This window comes from Gopherus flavomarginatus, chromosome 12, assembly GCF_025201925.1.
Source record: "Gopherus flavomarginatus isolate rGopFla2 chromosome 12, rGopFla2.mat.asm, whole genome shotgun sequence".
In the NCBI taxonomy this organism is placed as follows: Eukaryota; Metazoa; Chordata; order Testudines; family Testudinidae; genus Gopherus; species Gopherus flavomarginatus.
Window position 1 is genome coordinate 40,462,068 of NC_066628.1, and position 17,869 is coordinate 40,479,936.

The 17,869-nt window shown below is 39.6% G+C and overlaps 1 protein-coding gene across 5 annotated transcripts in view; it reads right to left on the reverse strand.

The window, feature by feature from the left end:
- Positions 1–6,049: 6,049 nt before the first annotated feature.
- The window catches only part of CA10 (carbonic anhydrase 10), a 338,146-nt gene continuing 326,326 nt past the window's right edge, over positions 6,050–17,869 (reverse strand). For all 5 annotated transcript variants that reach the window (XM_050920127.1, XM_050920126.1, XM_050920129.1 and 2 more), the window contains 3 exons: positions 12,108–12,262; positions 8,506–8,680; positions 6,050–7,196 (listed from right to left, as the gene is read on the reverse strand). In XM_050920127.1, coding sequence (XP_050776084.1) covers positions 7,174–7,196; positions 8,506–8,680; positions 12,108–12,262 — 353 coding nt within the window. In that variant the 3' untranslated portion in view covers positions 6,050–7,173. The remainder of the gene's footprint in view (positions 7,197–8,505; positions 8,681–12,107; positions 12,263–17,869) is intronic.

Below are 17,869 nucleotides of genomic sequence, written 5' to 3' on the forward strand. Positions count from 1 at the left end.
GGTCTCCCAAGTTACTTCCAACTACATAGTCACGTTGAGTGTTTTGGAGAATGCTTGTACCTCTTGATGTAGATAGGGTGTGTGTGTGTGTAGAATGTGAACTGCACTCTGGATTTTTGCAGATACAACTTTGTCACAAAGAACTGCACCCACAAGCAATTGCAGGGAAAAACTTGTGCATCAGTCTAATTGTGCCTTAAAATATCAGAATCCATAAAATCACTCATTTCTGTATTCTTTGCAACATTCTGGAAACAAACTTTGTGAAACAACTAAATGCTACAAGAATAACCACTACATCTGCTGCTGCTTATTCTTCCTCTTTCTTCACCCTTCCATTCTTTCCCGTCACCCTTTTTCGTTCTAATATATATTTCAATACATCTTTTCCATCTTTTCAGTATTTTTGATTTCTCTGTTCTGTCTTATCAAACCTCTCAATTCAGGTTATTCTGTCCTCCTCTCTTCCCTTCTACTCAGTGCTTTGTTCCTCCTTATATGAATTATTTTAAGCTCTCTTTCTTCTCCAGGTCCCTACATTTTCCTCACTCTTCTGGTCTCTCCTTTTTCCTTTCAACATGCTCCCAGTACCCACTGCTCATTATGTGGATCACCAACTCCCAGCCTCTCTTCCCCCCACTTGTTTGGCCCTCACTTAGCTCCCTGATGATGTGCCTGTTTGGCTTAGAGCATCCGTTTCAGGTGCCATGGCAGGACATGAGGGCACCAAACAAAAGAGGAAGGATGTTGAGGGTGAAATTGTTAGCATGACAAAAAGTTGCTCTTTGCCCACAGAGAGGTACTGCAGTGTTAAGGAGTTCAGTTTGTTACATTCTGCAAGTTTTTCAGGTCTTTCATTTTCGTATTAGGGTTTGGTCTTAAAGTTTTAGTGCAGGAGGTAAGGAGAGTGTGGGTCCTTTGTAAGTGGTCTTCATGGGTATCACTGCCTTTTTCAGGTTGGTAGCCAGCAGGGACACCAAAATTTTTTTCAGGATGTGGATCCAGATTCTAATCTTAGTTTCATTGACTGCTGTAGCCCCACTGAAGTCAGACAAGTTATTCCAGATTTACAGCAGCGTGAGACCTGAATCTCACTGGCCCATGTTGTTTTGCTGGTTTTTAGTCTGGTGACCTGGGGCATCGTAATAGCCTATCCATCTAGCTTAGCTTTATTTGTTGGCATGTTTCCTCAGGCTAAGCAGAGTCTGATTGTGAGAGACTTGGTTTTCTTTCAGACTTGAAGCCCCAGGCATTGGTCTGTGCAGATGAGCCTCCTGCGAAATGTAATGCAAAAGCATAACAAATGCATAACAATCTTGAATGCCAATTACAAGATTCTGCTGGCAGCTTGTCATTTGAACGATCTGAAATCCTTGCCCACAGGATTCAGACTCTGCTTTATCCTTTGGTAAAGGTACCTTTAAGGGAGATTGTATTTTGCACTCTTTAAAGAGAGGAATTCACAGAACTGCCTCTCTACCCACCCCTGTTGAAATGTTCACTTGTAAATCCGTTGACAGAATGTCAGTACTTTAGTTTTTAATTCAAGCATTTCAACTGAACATCTTCATCAAAGGAACGAGGGCAGCACTTGGATGAAATTTCATTTCTGTGGCTTTGTCTTCAGTATATGGAACACAGGCATAGAGCATAAATGTTTAATGAATGGGACCATCAGTCTGGCAAAACTTTGGCACCAAATGTTGTTATTCCTCGTTACTGTCAAGTTTCAAATCAAGACCTGAAATCAGCTTCTCTTGCTGCTATATTACTGTGTCATTAAAACAGAAATACAGGAGAGAGGGAAAGGGAGAGCTTTGCTTTCTCTTTGTTTCTATCACAGTCTCTAGTGTATTTTGTAAACATTTCTTTTCCATCATGCGTCTGTCTCTTTCTCATTCCTTCTTTATATAATCCTCAAAATAGGTTTTTTAAAAACTATTTAAATAATTAATATGCCATTTTCCCAATAACTTCTTATGTTGACCTAATCTCTAGGACTATACAGTAGAGATGTCCAGGTTATGAAAATGCCCAGGACCACCTCTTTCTGATGTGCAGTTTGTAATTTCTTATTTCTCCAAGGTAATCTGGTCTGTTAACAAGGAGGCTTTGGAGCATGGGGAGTTTGGTTTTTAAAGCCAGCTATCTAAACTATTTGTGCTAAAGGGCGAGGGGGCCATATCTTTCCCCTTTTCAAATGGACCAACTGCATGAAGAAATCCTGAGGAAAATCTTGCTTAGATCTGAGACATAAATGGTACCATCTCACTTTCTTCCTTAGGCTTGTTGATTTTTAAATCCAACTTTATACATCAATACCAGCAAATTTCCATATGGATTCTGATTCCCCTCCATTCTCTAGGCTTTGGAAATATCACTTCAGTTTTAAGTATCTTTCCCATTACTTTCATCTTTCCTGTTAATGAGGACGCAAACACTTTACGACCAATTGTGATGTAAATTTCCCAGAGTTCATCATTACTTTGCTAATCTTTCAATATAGTTCTCTGCTCTCCGCTTTCCCTGTACTAAATGTTGGGCTCTTACTTTTTCTGTAGTTTTCTTGCATTTAAAATTTATAAAACAGTTTATAGTGTCTAAGAACTGCAGTTTATACATTTTTTTCTCAGCTTTACAAGCTACTTAACTCTGAAATTATTATGAGGTTTTGGCTCAGGCTCATCTCTATATCTAAACCTGGTTTTAACATTGGTTCACTTTGGAATCCGGACTGGCATCCAAGGCTGAATGTCTCCATTGGCTCTTATATCTATGTCCGTAAAAACTACATTAAGATGGAAGGAAGGGTAAAAGAGTGGATCAGTTATTTATGGGTAAAAATAAATTATTGGGATGTTGTAATTATCCCCAAATCAACCGTTATAAACCCAGGAAAGCTGAAGTAACAGTCACCCTTAAAATAAATTCAAACATGGCAAGGTAAGGTAAGAAATGCAAAGTTAAGGCATTTAAACAACCGTAACTTTGCCCTGTAGTGGTATACAAAAAAAGTATGGTTATGATTAAAGCCTTTTAAGGTTCATGATTAGATTAAACTGATTTTTAAAAAGAGAGAAATTAGATTATCTGTAATGGATACACCCAAGACCCCAGATCCAAACCTTCACAAAATATGGAATGTTTAGAATTTTGCAGCATAGGCATGATTCTGATTTACATAAGAGTGACATTGCTGCTTGTCTTATGTCTCACATAAAGGGACAGACTTCATTAAGTTTTAATTTAAGCAGCACTGATGAGAGGTCTCATTAATGTGAAGGGGAATAACTTTGGACACTGCATTCCGGACAGAGAGAGCCCTATCTATGTTAACAGGGACAGGAAGGATATAAAGACATTTTAGTTTACAGTGGGCATGAACCGCTTTGGCAGATGTTATTGAAGACATCAGCTGTCTCCCAGTGTGAAACCTCACTGTTCATCCAAAATGCTAGAAAAACCAAGCTGTGTGGGTTGTGTTTTAAAATCCTGATGAGGAAAAGCTAATCCTATGAAAATGTGTACAGTTCCATTCAGACTCTTGTCCATACTCTAGAACTGAGACTGTGCTTGCCAAGATCTATGATGCTAACTCTGGCTGATGGTTTTTTTTTACTGCTGATTGTGTGTGACCCTTTGGCTGAACTGCCAATGAAGTGACTCCACTTGACTCACCTGCAATGGTGCTTCCCAACCCAAGTCGCATTCCTGCTTCTCTCAGCATTCCCCTGTGGGTTCTATCAGCAAGTCTGCATCTGATCTGCATAGGATGGCTATTTTATATAACTCAGAGCTTTGGCTTAGCACTCTGCCATTTCAGTTTTTCATGTAGCACTTTCAGTCTCTTATCACCGTGGCCTGAGAATGCACTGCTATCTACAGGTCTTGTTGATTGGCCATAGATATTGGGAGTTACACTCCATGCCAGGTTATGCCTCTGTAATGACATTCTGTATCTATGTTCAGCTCTGTTTGACTTTGGAGAGAGAAGCTGCAATATTCCCAATGTTCGTGAGTATTGGAGTTCAGTATTTCGATTTGGCTCCTGATAAGGGGCTGCTCTGATTTTTGAATCCAGTTATGAAAGTTCACAAATGATCATGTGCCATAGTTTGGACTTATCTCTACCATTTCTGTCATTAAAAAAAAAATCTTGCCGAGATGGGATTCATTAGTTTGCAAAATGGATTTGGAGATGTTGACAAATGCATTTGCGATATCCCAGTGTGATTACTGCATTTCTCTATTTGCAAGGCTTCTGTATACCAGCTTCACTTAATCCAAAGCACAGCATGAATCCTCACTGGGACCAGCCTTTTCTATCATATCATTCCTTCTTTCTTAAATCCCCTCAACTAGCTTTCGGTGAAATACCAAAAAGGTTTTATTACTTATTAAAAGTTTCATAAGGGAGACCTGGCTTATCTTTCCTACCTTCTGTCACCAGACAAACTCAGATGAACAGCTGCCAGCTATTTGTCCAAAATATAGATTGAAACCTTTTGGACTTTGTACTCTCAGAAACTTTGCTCCGCAACTGGAGAACAGTCCCAAGATTAGGCTTCAAAGAGCAAACACAAAACTGATCCCATTAAAGTTTTTACATTGACATTGGATATCTATCTGTGCAGTGACTTTTCGTGAAGTGCCTAGGAAACAGCATTAGATTATCTATGCTTTGTATTGCACTGTCAATTACTACTAATTACATAGGACTAAAACTGTAATCTTGCTTTTATTTCAACAGTTGAACTTGACCTTATTAATTCACAGTATAAATCTAACTTTAATTGGCATTTATATGGCTGGACTGTGGATTGATCAGTCTTTGTATTAGTGGCTAGGTGCAAAGCACATGGAAGTTGACAGAAAGACTCTCATAGACTTGAATAGGCTACGGATGATCAGGCAACAACAGCTGGATGAGGTAGTCATTCTTGTTTGCCCCTAACCTTGCAAGTAGGGAGCATGCCATTATTATGCCACGTGTCATTGTGCCCAGCTCCCCCAACTCCTTTGAGGTTGATTTCCCTGCCCCTAATATCAAGTACCAGAACTCTGGATGCTCTTTGTGCAAGTGTACCAAGGAGACGAGAGAGCTTCCTGCTCAAGAGCAACCAGAATCTAGCCCATGCTGGATTCCTAATGACCATGACTACTAACAGTAAACATTCACTTCCACAGTGTCCTTTCAATTAATTTCACAGATGTACTGACAGCAGCAGCCTGTGACTTACAATAGGTAGAACTACGGAATGATGGCAAACTGCCACTCAGTGCCACATGCAGCTGTGTGTGTAGCTCTCTGTCCAATGCCACTTGCAGTTGGCACTGCCCTTTTCCGCCTCAGGATAATTTAATAAATTTCTCACATTTAAAGTCAGTGGGGTTGCAAAAGTGATGATGTTTGGTTGCATTGAGTCCAGGTGTTCACATTTTTAGCTGGTTTCAGTACTCTCAAACTTTGACACTGTAGTGTATATTTTCAATTTAGAATAAGAACATACACACAAAGGTACAGCTGAGACCATGTTGACCGCCATATAATTGAGAGTAGCTAGGCAATAATGTGTATCTAGCCTCTGTATTTATAATGCACCTTTCACCAACTGGGTGCCATGCACACTATAAACAATTACATTCGTTCCATCCACTCCATACTCCTCATCATTCAACCACTTATGATACTTTCTTAAAGCAGCTTTTTTTCTTGCCTGTTTGTCTCCAGGAGAAATGCCGCTAGCTGTTCTGCCTTGTTGTTATTGAGAGGAGGTCTGTGTAAAGAGATAACTTACACTGTGCCCTGACTGCAAAATTGGGCTCATCCAGATCTTTGGTGATAGATAATTCCACATCCCAGCTTCAGCCAACTAAGAATACTTGGCCCCTGATAGTTTCACCTTTGGATCTATCATCTGCAACATTCCCATTATAATCACAGCTGTCATGGTAGATCACAGAGAGAGGGATGATTCCTGGTTAGTTGGGACCCAACTGATTTGACAACTTTAACATTGGTAATATAAAAAAAATATGCACACATGAACTTGTTAAACACATTTATTGAGTTCTTGACAGTAACCAAACACAGTGAATGACCATTATAAACAAGAAAAAAGGCATTAGCTTTAACTTGGTCAGCTCCTGCTACATCTGTAAAGAAATATATCCCTTCTAGCAATTTACAAGGTTGAATTTGTATGTCTCAATAATAGACTCAAATCGGGGAAATGGTAATTTTAAACTAACCCATTTTTCAGTTGCCTTCTGGAGCCTAATTTTTCTTAATGATGAACCATAAAATGGAATTAAAGTTACACTAGCTTTGTTAAATACATTCCTAATTGCCATTAACTCAGTTAAACTGGCTGCAAACAAATAAAGTAAAAAAGAAAAGAAAAGAAGCCTCAAGTGCTAGAGGCTTATCATTTCAGAAAGGAAAAATAAACCAAAGCGAGTGTACTAAATTAATTTGTTCAACACATTTATTGAGTTGTTAACAGTAACCAAACACAATGTATGACCTTTGTAAAACAAGAAACAGAAAATGGATCATTTCTGATCTTGGCAAATCCTACTACAGATGTGTGACAAAGGGAGATATATTTCAATTTCTTTTACATTCTGCGGTGATATATTTACAATACTTATCTCTCAATGTCTGTCCTTCTTAATTAAATAAACAGAAGGATCATAACCTAGAAATAAGTTTCCTCTACAATCTTCTTGTTCTGTCTTGTCAGTATCCATTAATGATAGGGATATAATGAGAGCTTTCCAAGGATTACTTGGCACACAGAACACAACTCCACTTTGATGCTGTACGGAGCCACCTTTCTTTTTTATTTTTTTTTCTTTTGAAGGGGAGGAAAGAAAGAATTTCATATGTACAAAGGCTGAAAAGTCTTTCTTTGTGAGGCTAAATTAGTTCAGGAAAACTGTATCAAAATTGTAATCACATTTACTGTAGTTATTGTCTCTTTTTTAGTACGATCAATCATATGAATGAATTTTTAGTTAAGTTTCCATCTTGGCAGCTTTTTTCTTGCAGCACGTTTGCACATACTGTAATGAATCCAAAGAGTGAATGAGGCTGGGTGCATTCTAGATTATGTCAATTCACAGTAGTAGCATTCCACTGAGGTTAGGAGTTTTTCCTGTTTGTCTTAATTACTTGAGGAGCCATTCATTTACTGAAAGAAAAGTAAAAACAGTTATACTTTACCAAACACCAAATATAAAATTGCCGTTTTTAAAAATTAAATGCCTTCAGTGTTTGAATTGTGTAGAAAATAGTTGAGTAATTTCAAAATTATGAATTGAGAATGTGGCTCTTAGTCTTAACACTAGACTAGAGTTGGTCAAAAAAATTTAAATGAAAAATATTTAGTTGAGAATATCTTTTTCAATAGAAAATTATTAAATGTTTTTAAATTGGAAAATGAAATATTTAGTCATGTTTTTTGCCTTTCTTCACAATTGTAATTCCTTTCTACCCCTTCCTCCCCCTCCTTCACTCATTTTTCAGTGGAAAAGAGAAAAAAGGTGGGGGGAGGAGTATGAACTGAAACATTTGGAATATCCGAGAAATCATTCCTTTCTGAAACCTGAATTTCCCATTTCTGACCAGCTCTACTATCATCCTTCCTGATATTTTCAGATAGTGTTTTTATCAAATTATTTAGTGTGATTCAACTCCACAATGGCACCTAACTGCTCAGTTGAGCTGCTTAAGTATATGTGAAAGCATACCTCCTCACTTTCAATACTATCCCATTTCTACTAATGTTTATTCCCATGATCTCAGTGGAGCCAACACAGCTCTGGGAGAGAGAGTTGGATGCCATTCTGGATGCAACAGCAGGAACAGAAATTGTTAACTGGGTTTCAAATGCACAGCATCTGCTGATGTTGTGAAAACTAAAGAGAACCCAGCTAGATCATCAGCTTGCAACTGGAAAAATCATAATTATGAAGCGAGAAGATGTGTTCGGGAAATAGCTAAGAGATAATCAGCGTGGAACCTTACATTACTAATTTTATGGAGTTACCTTCCAGAGTAGAAATACATTTTATTTCCTTATAACGTTTCCTTCAATTGTCATATGGCCTATTATTTTACTTTATATCAGAATCTGCAGTGTGGGGCTATTCCTATTACAATTATGTTTTGATTCTTATTTGCACTTGCCATACCTCTTTTTCAAGAAAACAACTTACAGCTACAAATTATCCTATTGTCATAAACTGGAGTGAGATGTTATGATGCTGTGTAGCATTGTAAAACTTCTCAGATTTCAGATATTCTAAACATGCTAGCTGAAATCTGACACTTATAAAATCAAATCAATATATAAATAGGTGGGATAGGATCTGAATATATGTCCCATTGTACACTGCTACTAACAACATTATGTAAATCAAACAAGGATCCTTAGAGGAAAGGAGCTCTACATAGGTGTAGAAATTATTGTTCTGGAGAGTGCCTTGTGTAAAACCTACCTCTATACTGTAGTTTCTGTGCTCTGTTGTTTGGACAATCTTTACCCTGTAAACTAAAATTGATATTAGTTCGGATACATCGATTGTTGAGAGGCTGGACTGGTCTGAAATTGTCACTCATGCTCAGAAATATCTGTGATGGCTGATTCTGGCTTAGCAGTCGTAAAGAGTGCATCTGTACAAAACACAAAACAAGGACTTGTAGTATTATTCTTCACTCATAGACTCATAGGTCAGAAGGGACCAATCTGATCATCTAGTCTGACCTCCTGCACAAGGCAGGCCACAGAAGTAAGTAAACAATAAGTAAACAATATTGAAAACTCTAAGTAAACAATATTGAAAACTATTTAGATTAATCATCATATGCAAAGTATTCTAACAATATTTTTGTGATTTGGAATTTGGGGAGGGTTGACAGAGGTTCAGTCTATACTAGGGTGACCAGACAGCAAATGTGAATAATCGGGATGTGGGGGAGGGATAATAGAAGCCTATATAAGAGAGACCCAAAAATCGGGACTGTCCCTATAAAATCAGGACATCTGGTCACCCTAGTCTATACTAAACATAGTTTTAGACCCATGGGCAACTGGGATACCTTAAGTAAAGACAAAACCATTCCTTTTGTGGTCATGATCCTGTTTCTCTAAGCCCCGTTGTAAACAAAGCCTCCAGTTTTGTGCAGAATAAATGGAAATGGCACAAGGGAGCTTTGGCTGACCAGGAAGTAAATGGAATCCATTGTACTAGATCGTGGCGGCAGGTGCAGAGAAAGGGAATTTGATGAATGACGAGAGAAAATTGCCCAAAGATGTTATAGTAACTACTCTGGCTTGCTATTGAGAAGACAGCTCTGGGTGAAAGTGCCCAAGTACTGGTTATGCCACAGAAATCTGAATGCAGAGACTGATAGGCACCACATCTGTATTTTTAAAGAAGTTAGTGCTTCTGGAAGGCATGGGACTTGACAGTCTTGGAAACTGAAATCATCTCTGTTCACTGAAAGATCTACCTAGGTCAACACCAGTGCAGTCATCCCTACATTGCCCTCCTACTGGGCTTTGGCCCTGACCTGGGACTCCTTTATGGGACAAAAAGAACAGAAGTAACTTGTGGCACCTTAGAGACTAATAAATACAGACTAACATGGCTGCTACTCTGGAACCTGTCTTTATGGAGTCTTTACCTATCATGACTACTAACAAAATTGCCAATTGTGAAGGTGGTATTTATTGGGTGAGCAAATGTCCACTAGCAGCTGGATTGCAAACAAACAAACAGCTATGATGTCTTTTGAAGTGGCAGTCTAAAGGTTAAAAGGCATTTATCCATTTCCTTCTGGTGGCTACCTCATTAGTTAGAGTAGTGGAAGAGTGGGGAATCTAATGAGCTTGGAGAGTTTTGAAGAGAACTATACCAATAGGTGTGTTTTGCATGTTGTAGAAGTGCTAATGACTACAAGGGAAATCTTCCATCTTTCTGAGTATACTGTATAATTAGTATGTATTCTATTAAATCAATTTGCAGTACTAATATGGTAGTACGCATCTAACCAGTAAAGGCTGACAAGGAGCAGCTATCATGAGATGATGTCATTTGAGTACCAGTGTAGGCTATAGAAACATTCTAATCTTCATTTTCTACTAAACAATTTGCATTATTGTTGTAATAATGTAACAAAAATATTTCTTGTAGAAAACATGCACGTTCATTGGGACGTTTAGTATGTATGATATGTACCTGTTTTCTCTCAACTGTGTCTCCTAAATTACTCTACCCATTTAGAATAGAACAACAAACTGTATTCCCCAAACCCATGCACAGTTGGACAGAATTAATACAATGCAGTTAAAATACATTGCATGCTTTCTATAGCATCTTATTGACAAAGATGACAGGACTTGAAGCCCCAATGTGATTTTTTTGAGCCCTGATTTCTCATCCTTTATTTCATTCCTTGGACTAGATAACTTCTACTGTGTTAGCTAGAGCTGCTTTACTCTGGGTTGAGGTGAGAAAACGGCTCTAAGATCTGCTTAGGGCTCTTAGGATTCTCACTAATGGAGGATATACCGGGGATGAGGTGAATCAATGCATCCCGTGGCTGGCCCCACTAAATTAAATAGGTCCAGTGCTGTGTGCCAGAATAGGCTCCCATTTGGCCAATTAAGTGGTCAAGGCAGTATCTGGGGGATAGAAAGGACCAGGCAGAATCTGAGAGAGGAAGACCCAGTGAATCACAGCTGCCTAAGTGAGAGCTGCCAGAGTCAGAAGGTGTTTCCTGCGGGACGGGGGAGGGACTAAAGGCAAGAGGGCAGAAAATGGGGTTCACCAACTGACCTCTCCAAGCCAGAGAGCCAGGGCTGGAAGGCGAAAGCGAGGAGGAGGGAGCAGAGGGAGGTGCCTGCTGTCTCTAAGCCAGAGAGCTGATGCAAAGGATCAGAGAGGGCTGAAGGCAGGGGTGCAGCATAAGTGCTTAACCACTGACATTACCAGAGAGCTGGGTCCAGGGGATCACTGAGAGGGCTGGGACAGTGAGGGATGCTCCTCTGGCCAGGATGATCTCCTAAGGAGAGGCTGTGGGGGTTCCCACTGGGAAAAGAGGGGTTGCACTCGAGTTGGGAGGGCTGGGGTGGCTGTCCTGGCAAAGGGATAGAAGGGGACCAACAAGGAGCCTAGGTGTGGTGGAAGACACCAGAATATGATGAGGATGCACTCCAAGCAGAGAGGCTGGGTGTGGCATTGGTGGTTTTCCTGCTGGGAAGAATGGGCTTTTAAGGACAACGTGGACTGGGGATGCTGTGGACTATGTTTTGGGATTTTTGTTACAGACTATTAGAACTATGGGATATTATTTAAGCAAGAGAGCCTGAAGTGGAGCTCTTGGGTTACCCTGAGAAGGGAAAGTGCCAGAGGTGCATGGGTAGTGCTGTGGCCTGCTGCCAGAGGGTGTCACCCTTTGATGCCCCATTTTCCAGGTACCCACACTTGAGGATCTGCTGTCTATGACACTCTCAGTGGGAGTTGAAAGCAACTGAACTGTGCTGCAAAGACCTCGTTGTTGTGGCTTTTCCACCAATGTGGTCCCCAGGTGGCCAACACAATGGAATGAATCTAGCTCCTACTGCTTGCTCACTGCTGCAGCTACCTAACAGTAGCCCTCAGTATGTCACTCTGGAACCAAAGGCCTATCTTCCAAATTTTTGACACATGTGCTGGCATCAATCCTGCCACCTTTTTTCTGTGCCAGACAATGTAGACTGGAGCCTTCCACAAAGGGTCTTTGTCCTAGCTCCAGTCCCACTGCATAAACTGGCTGCCACAATCCCTCATGAGACCACAATTCTCACTCTTCTAAAGTTCTTAGTCTTTTCTAACCTGGTGTAGGAGGGTCCCAATTATGCTTCTGCATATGGGTATTTTTTTAGTTATTCTAGCACCTCCTTGTGTAGGAATTACAAAACAAACATGGTTTAAGATACAGTACTGCACTACACCAAAGGGAAAAACATAATTTCAAATATGATGCTACAAAGATATACATTTAAAATATTTATTCTTCTGATATTTACTGGATCCATTATGTTCATTTTAGTTACCTGCATTCTTGTTATGTAGACAGGCTTGTTCATTATTATCCAACTTGCTGTTTCATAGCAGGGTGGAATGGTCATGGACCCATCATATGTAATGAAACTAGAGGTCTCAGGATAAAGTTCCTCAATATTAAGTCCCTGCAGTAAGTATGCATCATCTAGAGAATAAAGGGGGAAAATGATCTAGATCAAGCAATATTTTCACAAGACAAACTTCGTTGCACATCTCTTTTACTCTACAACCTCAACCTTAGTTTTACTGAAATAGAAAGTCAAATGAATATACATTGTGCTCTGTACAAATTGATTGTTCAACACATGGACGTTAACAGATATTATGATTTTAATATAGTAACTTTGCCCTTAGATGCTTGCTCACAGGTTCTGTTGACTTCACTAGGAGTTTAGCACAAGCATTTGCAATGAGAATTTGGTCTTGTTTTAGGTATTTGGGTTTAAAGCTGGTTGAAGTTATATTTCTTGATTTGGATGCAGCAGTCTTTGGAGAATGTCGACTTACCATATTTTTGGAGTGATGAACAATTTTTGCTCAACAAGACCTTGGGAAGGCCAAGAGTGTTAAAGCTTAATTACCCTTGTTTGAGAGAAAAGATTGTTCTGCCTTGTTAAGGTTAATGTCTGATGATAAAGCTGCTCAATGAAGCCTGCTGTCCTTTAGTGGGCACAGTGGGAGCGGATGCAGTATATACTCAGAAATGTTCAAGTCAGAGGTGAGAAAATATGCTGTAAAGAAACTTACTGGGCTTCCCACTTTTTTCATATCCTCTCTGGTATTAATGAGGTGTCCCTTTGTAGACGACTGCAGAGTGTGGACATGTGCCAGCATATAATTAGAAATGGATATAACTTCTAAGAGTCATCGAAGCTGCTCAGCCTTTGCTATATTGTATATATTATTGCTGTTACATAACACTAACCCTGCAGTGCTTTCTGCAAGTCTTTCAAAGCTGTAATGCTGATTTTCCAGGATTCTCTGCAGTCATGTCTCCCCTAGCTGGGACTATATAATTCATAACCACCGGTGACAGAGCAGAGACTGGACACACTCACCAGTGGGTTACACAGGAATCAGGTTATCTATTTAAAATCTGTTCAGGCTTAATCTTCATTATTTCAGGAAAGATGTCACAGTGTACTTCCTTGGCTGTGAGAAATCTGAAGTCCCACCCCTTTTTGTACTTGAAGTCAATCTGAATGCAGTTCTATATATCAATTGTGGGGTTTACTAATAGAGTGGAATACATTGTTACTCTCACCTAGGTGACCGAGTCTTTCGACTTTGTTAACGTGTTCAACCTCCATTGGCCTAAGGTCTGGGATTCTGAATGTGTTTCCAAGCCAAAAAATGTTCCAGATGAAAGTGCTAAACCATTGCTGTTGCATTACTGAGCCAGAATGGTGTTAATGTTAACAGCTAGAGAAGACTGAATACAGCTAAGCCCTATTAATTAAAAAAAAGAGGCAGTGCAGCAATAATTTTGCTGGAATTAGTGAGCATGGAATGCATTTTTTCATGCCAGTGATTGTTTTGTATGAGTCATTACACACCTCTTTTCCCCACATGAACATCCTTCTAATTATTTATAAATCAGAGAGCCTGGTGTGTTCATTCTAAATGGCATGGAATTGGTAAAAATAGATATTTTCAAACTCCAAGGGCCAAATTCTCCTACTGACATCCATATTAACTTCAATGGGTTTGCAACTGTTTAAACGAGAGCAGAATTTTCTCTGACGTGTCTACCAGGAGACTAAAAGCCAACCTAAGAAATTAGTGAAAATCTGGGATGTTGATAATTTATGGCTTTTTTTGGGTCACATCTCTTTTCTTTCACCTGCTCTACTATAGATGGGCACTACGAAAATTGGGGTAGAAGCAATAGAGCAAGGTATAACATGGAAGACATGCAGACAACTTCATTGTTGGTATAAATGCAGGAAACTCTGCTTGTTTCAGTGAATTGTCCCTGTTTATGCCAATGGTGAATTTAGCCCATTATTCTTAATGTGGATTTTTAACCTAAGTGGCTCTGTTCAGTCCCCTCAGACAGGGCAGGACTGAGGCATGTAACAAATGACTGTACTGAGCCATTGTGGGGGCACCCCCACTCTAGTGCGAGGTCTGGCAGACCCTCTGGGAACACAAGAAGAGCCTGGCTGATGATGTAATACCCTTGGGGAGAGCGCAGCAGTTACTCACCTCTCCAGTGTAGGATTGTAGGGACTAGACCTGGCCCCCTTCGCATAGGGCAGAACTAGCTGTAGAGTCATTGCATTTCCTCAGTGCAAGGACTCCCTCTGTGATACACCTCTGAATGGGGACCAGAAGATCCCTGGGCTTTCTGCCTCCCTTGTGTACCTATGCAGGAGTCAAGCACCATTCATTCCCTAAATCATTTGCAATGTATCTCCTGGTGTGCTTCTCTTTCACCTGTTTGCTTACTGTGATGTAATGCAATCAGTAAGTACCATTTGGGTTACTAATAACTCCACAGATTTGAACTGCAGTTATAAAATAATAGTGCTCAGCATATTCCATCCAAGAAATAAACAACAGAGCTTTAAGTGGAAGTCACAAGGCTGAGATTAGCAAGAGCAACCAACTGAGCATGTGAGGATTGGGTTTAGACCATCAAAAACCAGGCACAGAGGTGAGTAGGAATATGGAGTTTCTATATAGAGTGGAAGTAAGAGCCTAAACACTCCAGCACAGATGAAGCCTGACCTGGGTGACACCCTGAATTCATGTAAACAGGATTAGAAGTGAGCCGTCTACCAGGCTGTTGGGCCCAGAGGGTGGGTGGGGGGGGACTTGGGGTTTGAGTCTGATGCAAAGCTGATTGAAGTCAATGGAAAGACTCCCACTGGCTTTACTGGCCTCTGGATCAGGCCCCATATTACCTTGTTTGAGTCTGAGGGCCCCGCAAGATGTAATCTGATTCTTTGGGGCTGACCAGTATTCAGCTGATCTGAGAGCTATTTGCCCACATTGATGTTTAGGATGAATTATGTTTAAGTTGTGGTCTATTTTTAGCACTTGAGACACTGAGCAATGGAGCCACACCTGGGATGAACTGGGTCCACTGCATCTGTTTTCAGCTGGAGCATGTTTATGGCAAGAAAGTGAACATTGCATACTACAGACCCCCTAAATAGCAATTCATGGGAATGACAGAAGAGGTAGAGTTTCTCTTACCATCTTAATGTGACCCTGGAAAGGGTAATGAAGAGGTGGAAGAAAATATTGAGCTGGGTCCTTATTTAGTCCAAACTCATACTGAAAATAGGCACACTGAGAAAAGCCTATAGGATGCGGCACCTTATTACCAACCTTTGCCTTGAACCACCACTATCTTTTCCCACCCACTCCCATTTTTCCATATCTTAGTCAAGTTTTTTTCTAGTAGAACTGTAATCTTGCATTTTCAATAGTAATAGACTGCCACCCTTTAATGTGATGTCTTTTTAAATGTATGATTTCTATTGAAGGTATAAACTTCATAATATTCAAAGTTATTCTGGGTGAGGCTTCTCTGCATCCTTTGTCAATATCCTTCTTTAATAACCATTTTCGGATTTTGATAAACTCTAAGCATCATTCCTATCTGCAATCCACATTCTGTTTATCTTGAGCTGCCTATGTCTCAGGATAATTTCTGAACTCGTGAACTTTTCTCTACACAAATTACATTTCATTAGCTTTCACATTAATTTACTAAAGGTCTCGACTGACAATTTTCTTTACAGATGTTGAAATTCTCATTCTTTTCTCTGCATTTGTTAACTGATTTTCTTAATCTCCCTCCCCCCCTTCATAGCAAGAACCACACATAACAAAATTAGCCCTCTTTAAGAAACTACTTAAGCCACATACTTTCCTTTTTGAAATTAAAAATGCAACATGCTAAAATGGTGGAACCTAATCCCAGTGCTGTCAGTGGGAAACTCCCATTGACTTCAGTGGGAGCAGGACTGGGCTTCTGAGTCTGGATAATTAGGGTTCAAATACATACAGAGTAGTTTTTAAACACTATATTCTCTGTAAAATATCACTATCAGATTGCATCTTCTAGGTTCATAATATGGAATAATAAGTGGTTCCAAGTTTTAATTCTAGCTCTGCTTGTCTCCACCTGTTGCCTTGGACCAATTACTTATGTCCAGATTGAGAAAAGTGGCCTCTAATTTTGGATGCCCATCTTTAGACACCAAGGACCTGATTTTCAGAGATGCTGAGCATCCATAGCTCCCCACTGCTTACGCCTGGAGCTTTGAGAGCTCAGCACTTCTGATAGTCAGGTCCTTGATGTCTAAAGTTGGGCATCCAAAAATGGAAGCCTCTGAAATTTGAGACTATGTCCATAAATTTGGCTATAAATTCTCTTGGTCGAATCTGAGATTGGGATACTTATTCGTACGTTCCCCTGTGAGGCAGTTAAGTGTTAAGCATTAAGCATTAAATTTAAGGAAGTAAGTCCAAAATTCAACATCTTTTGCCTTTCAGATGGCTTCTTGGCAGCAATTCTGGTGCAACACATGAATCCCAAATTTCTGCAGATTCCTTCGAAACTAAAGTGCTGGTTTTATCCAACATTAAGAGAAGCGTGGGCTCCTCTACCAGCAAAAGTTTAAACTAATGTGGCATATTTCAGTTTAAAAAAATAATATTGCTGTTTTAAACTAAAAGAGAACCACCTTCAGCCCCTCAGTTGCCCTACTTTAAACATGAATATTAAAGCAATTTTTCTTTAGAGATATTCATATAGTTCCTGACTAAGTCTATTTAAAAGAACAGTCATTTCAACTTGCTCAAATCTAATTCTTTGTGCTGAGCCACTGGCAGAAGAATACAACAGGCATTTAAAATCCACTTTGGAATTCCATGGGGGCAGGGGGGAGTTACGTCCATTTTAACCATTAATATTTTCTTACATTTCAGATTCCCCTTTTTGACACATTTTGTCCTTGGGCTTATTATGTAACAGATTAAACATCTCTTACTGTGTTTTTAATCATTACTTGAATTGCCCTACTTACTGTGCCTGATTTTGGACCCAATCTATACTTGTCATTCTGGCCATGCTCTCACTGAAGTAATTGAGACTGGCTGTTTTGTTAAGAGTCCACCGAATATTCACTGAGGATTCCTAAAGCACAAGTTTAAAAAAATCCCAGCCGTTAAATGCAGTATAGAAATCCTTGTAATAGATGAAGTAAAATTATTTTTTCAGCAACGACACTATAATCCATCACCCAAGGCAACTTTAGAATTACTTTCAATAACTTTTTCACATTCCCAATTTGCACTAAAACCACTTCTAATCAATACTTGTTACTGCGGAAAGTAAGCTCAATGTATTGCAGTGGCACACTGTGCACTGTGTGTATCTATTTAGGGCTTGATTTTAACAGCTATGTGGGTCAATGTTAACCATAATTAAAATTTTAAAATGGGTCCAATAACATTTGACTATGAAATCTAAAACTACCTACATTTTGCATTTTCACCTTAATGCCTAAATTCATGGCTCATCTCATGACCTAAATTCAGTGTGATTGGAACAGATTTCATAGTTCAAGGTTTGGTTTAAAAGAAAAGGAAAAACAATAAATGAAAGGTTAAAGAACATGTATTTACACTCGAGACAGAAGCAGCTTCCCTCCCATAGATTTGGGTGGGCGGAGTATTTTGCAGGACAGAGAAGGAAGAGCTCCCTCTGTGGCATAGTCCAGATGTCTGTCTG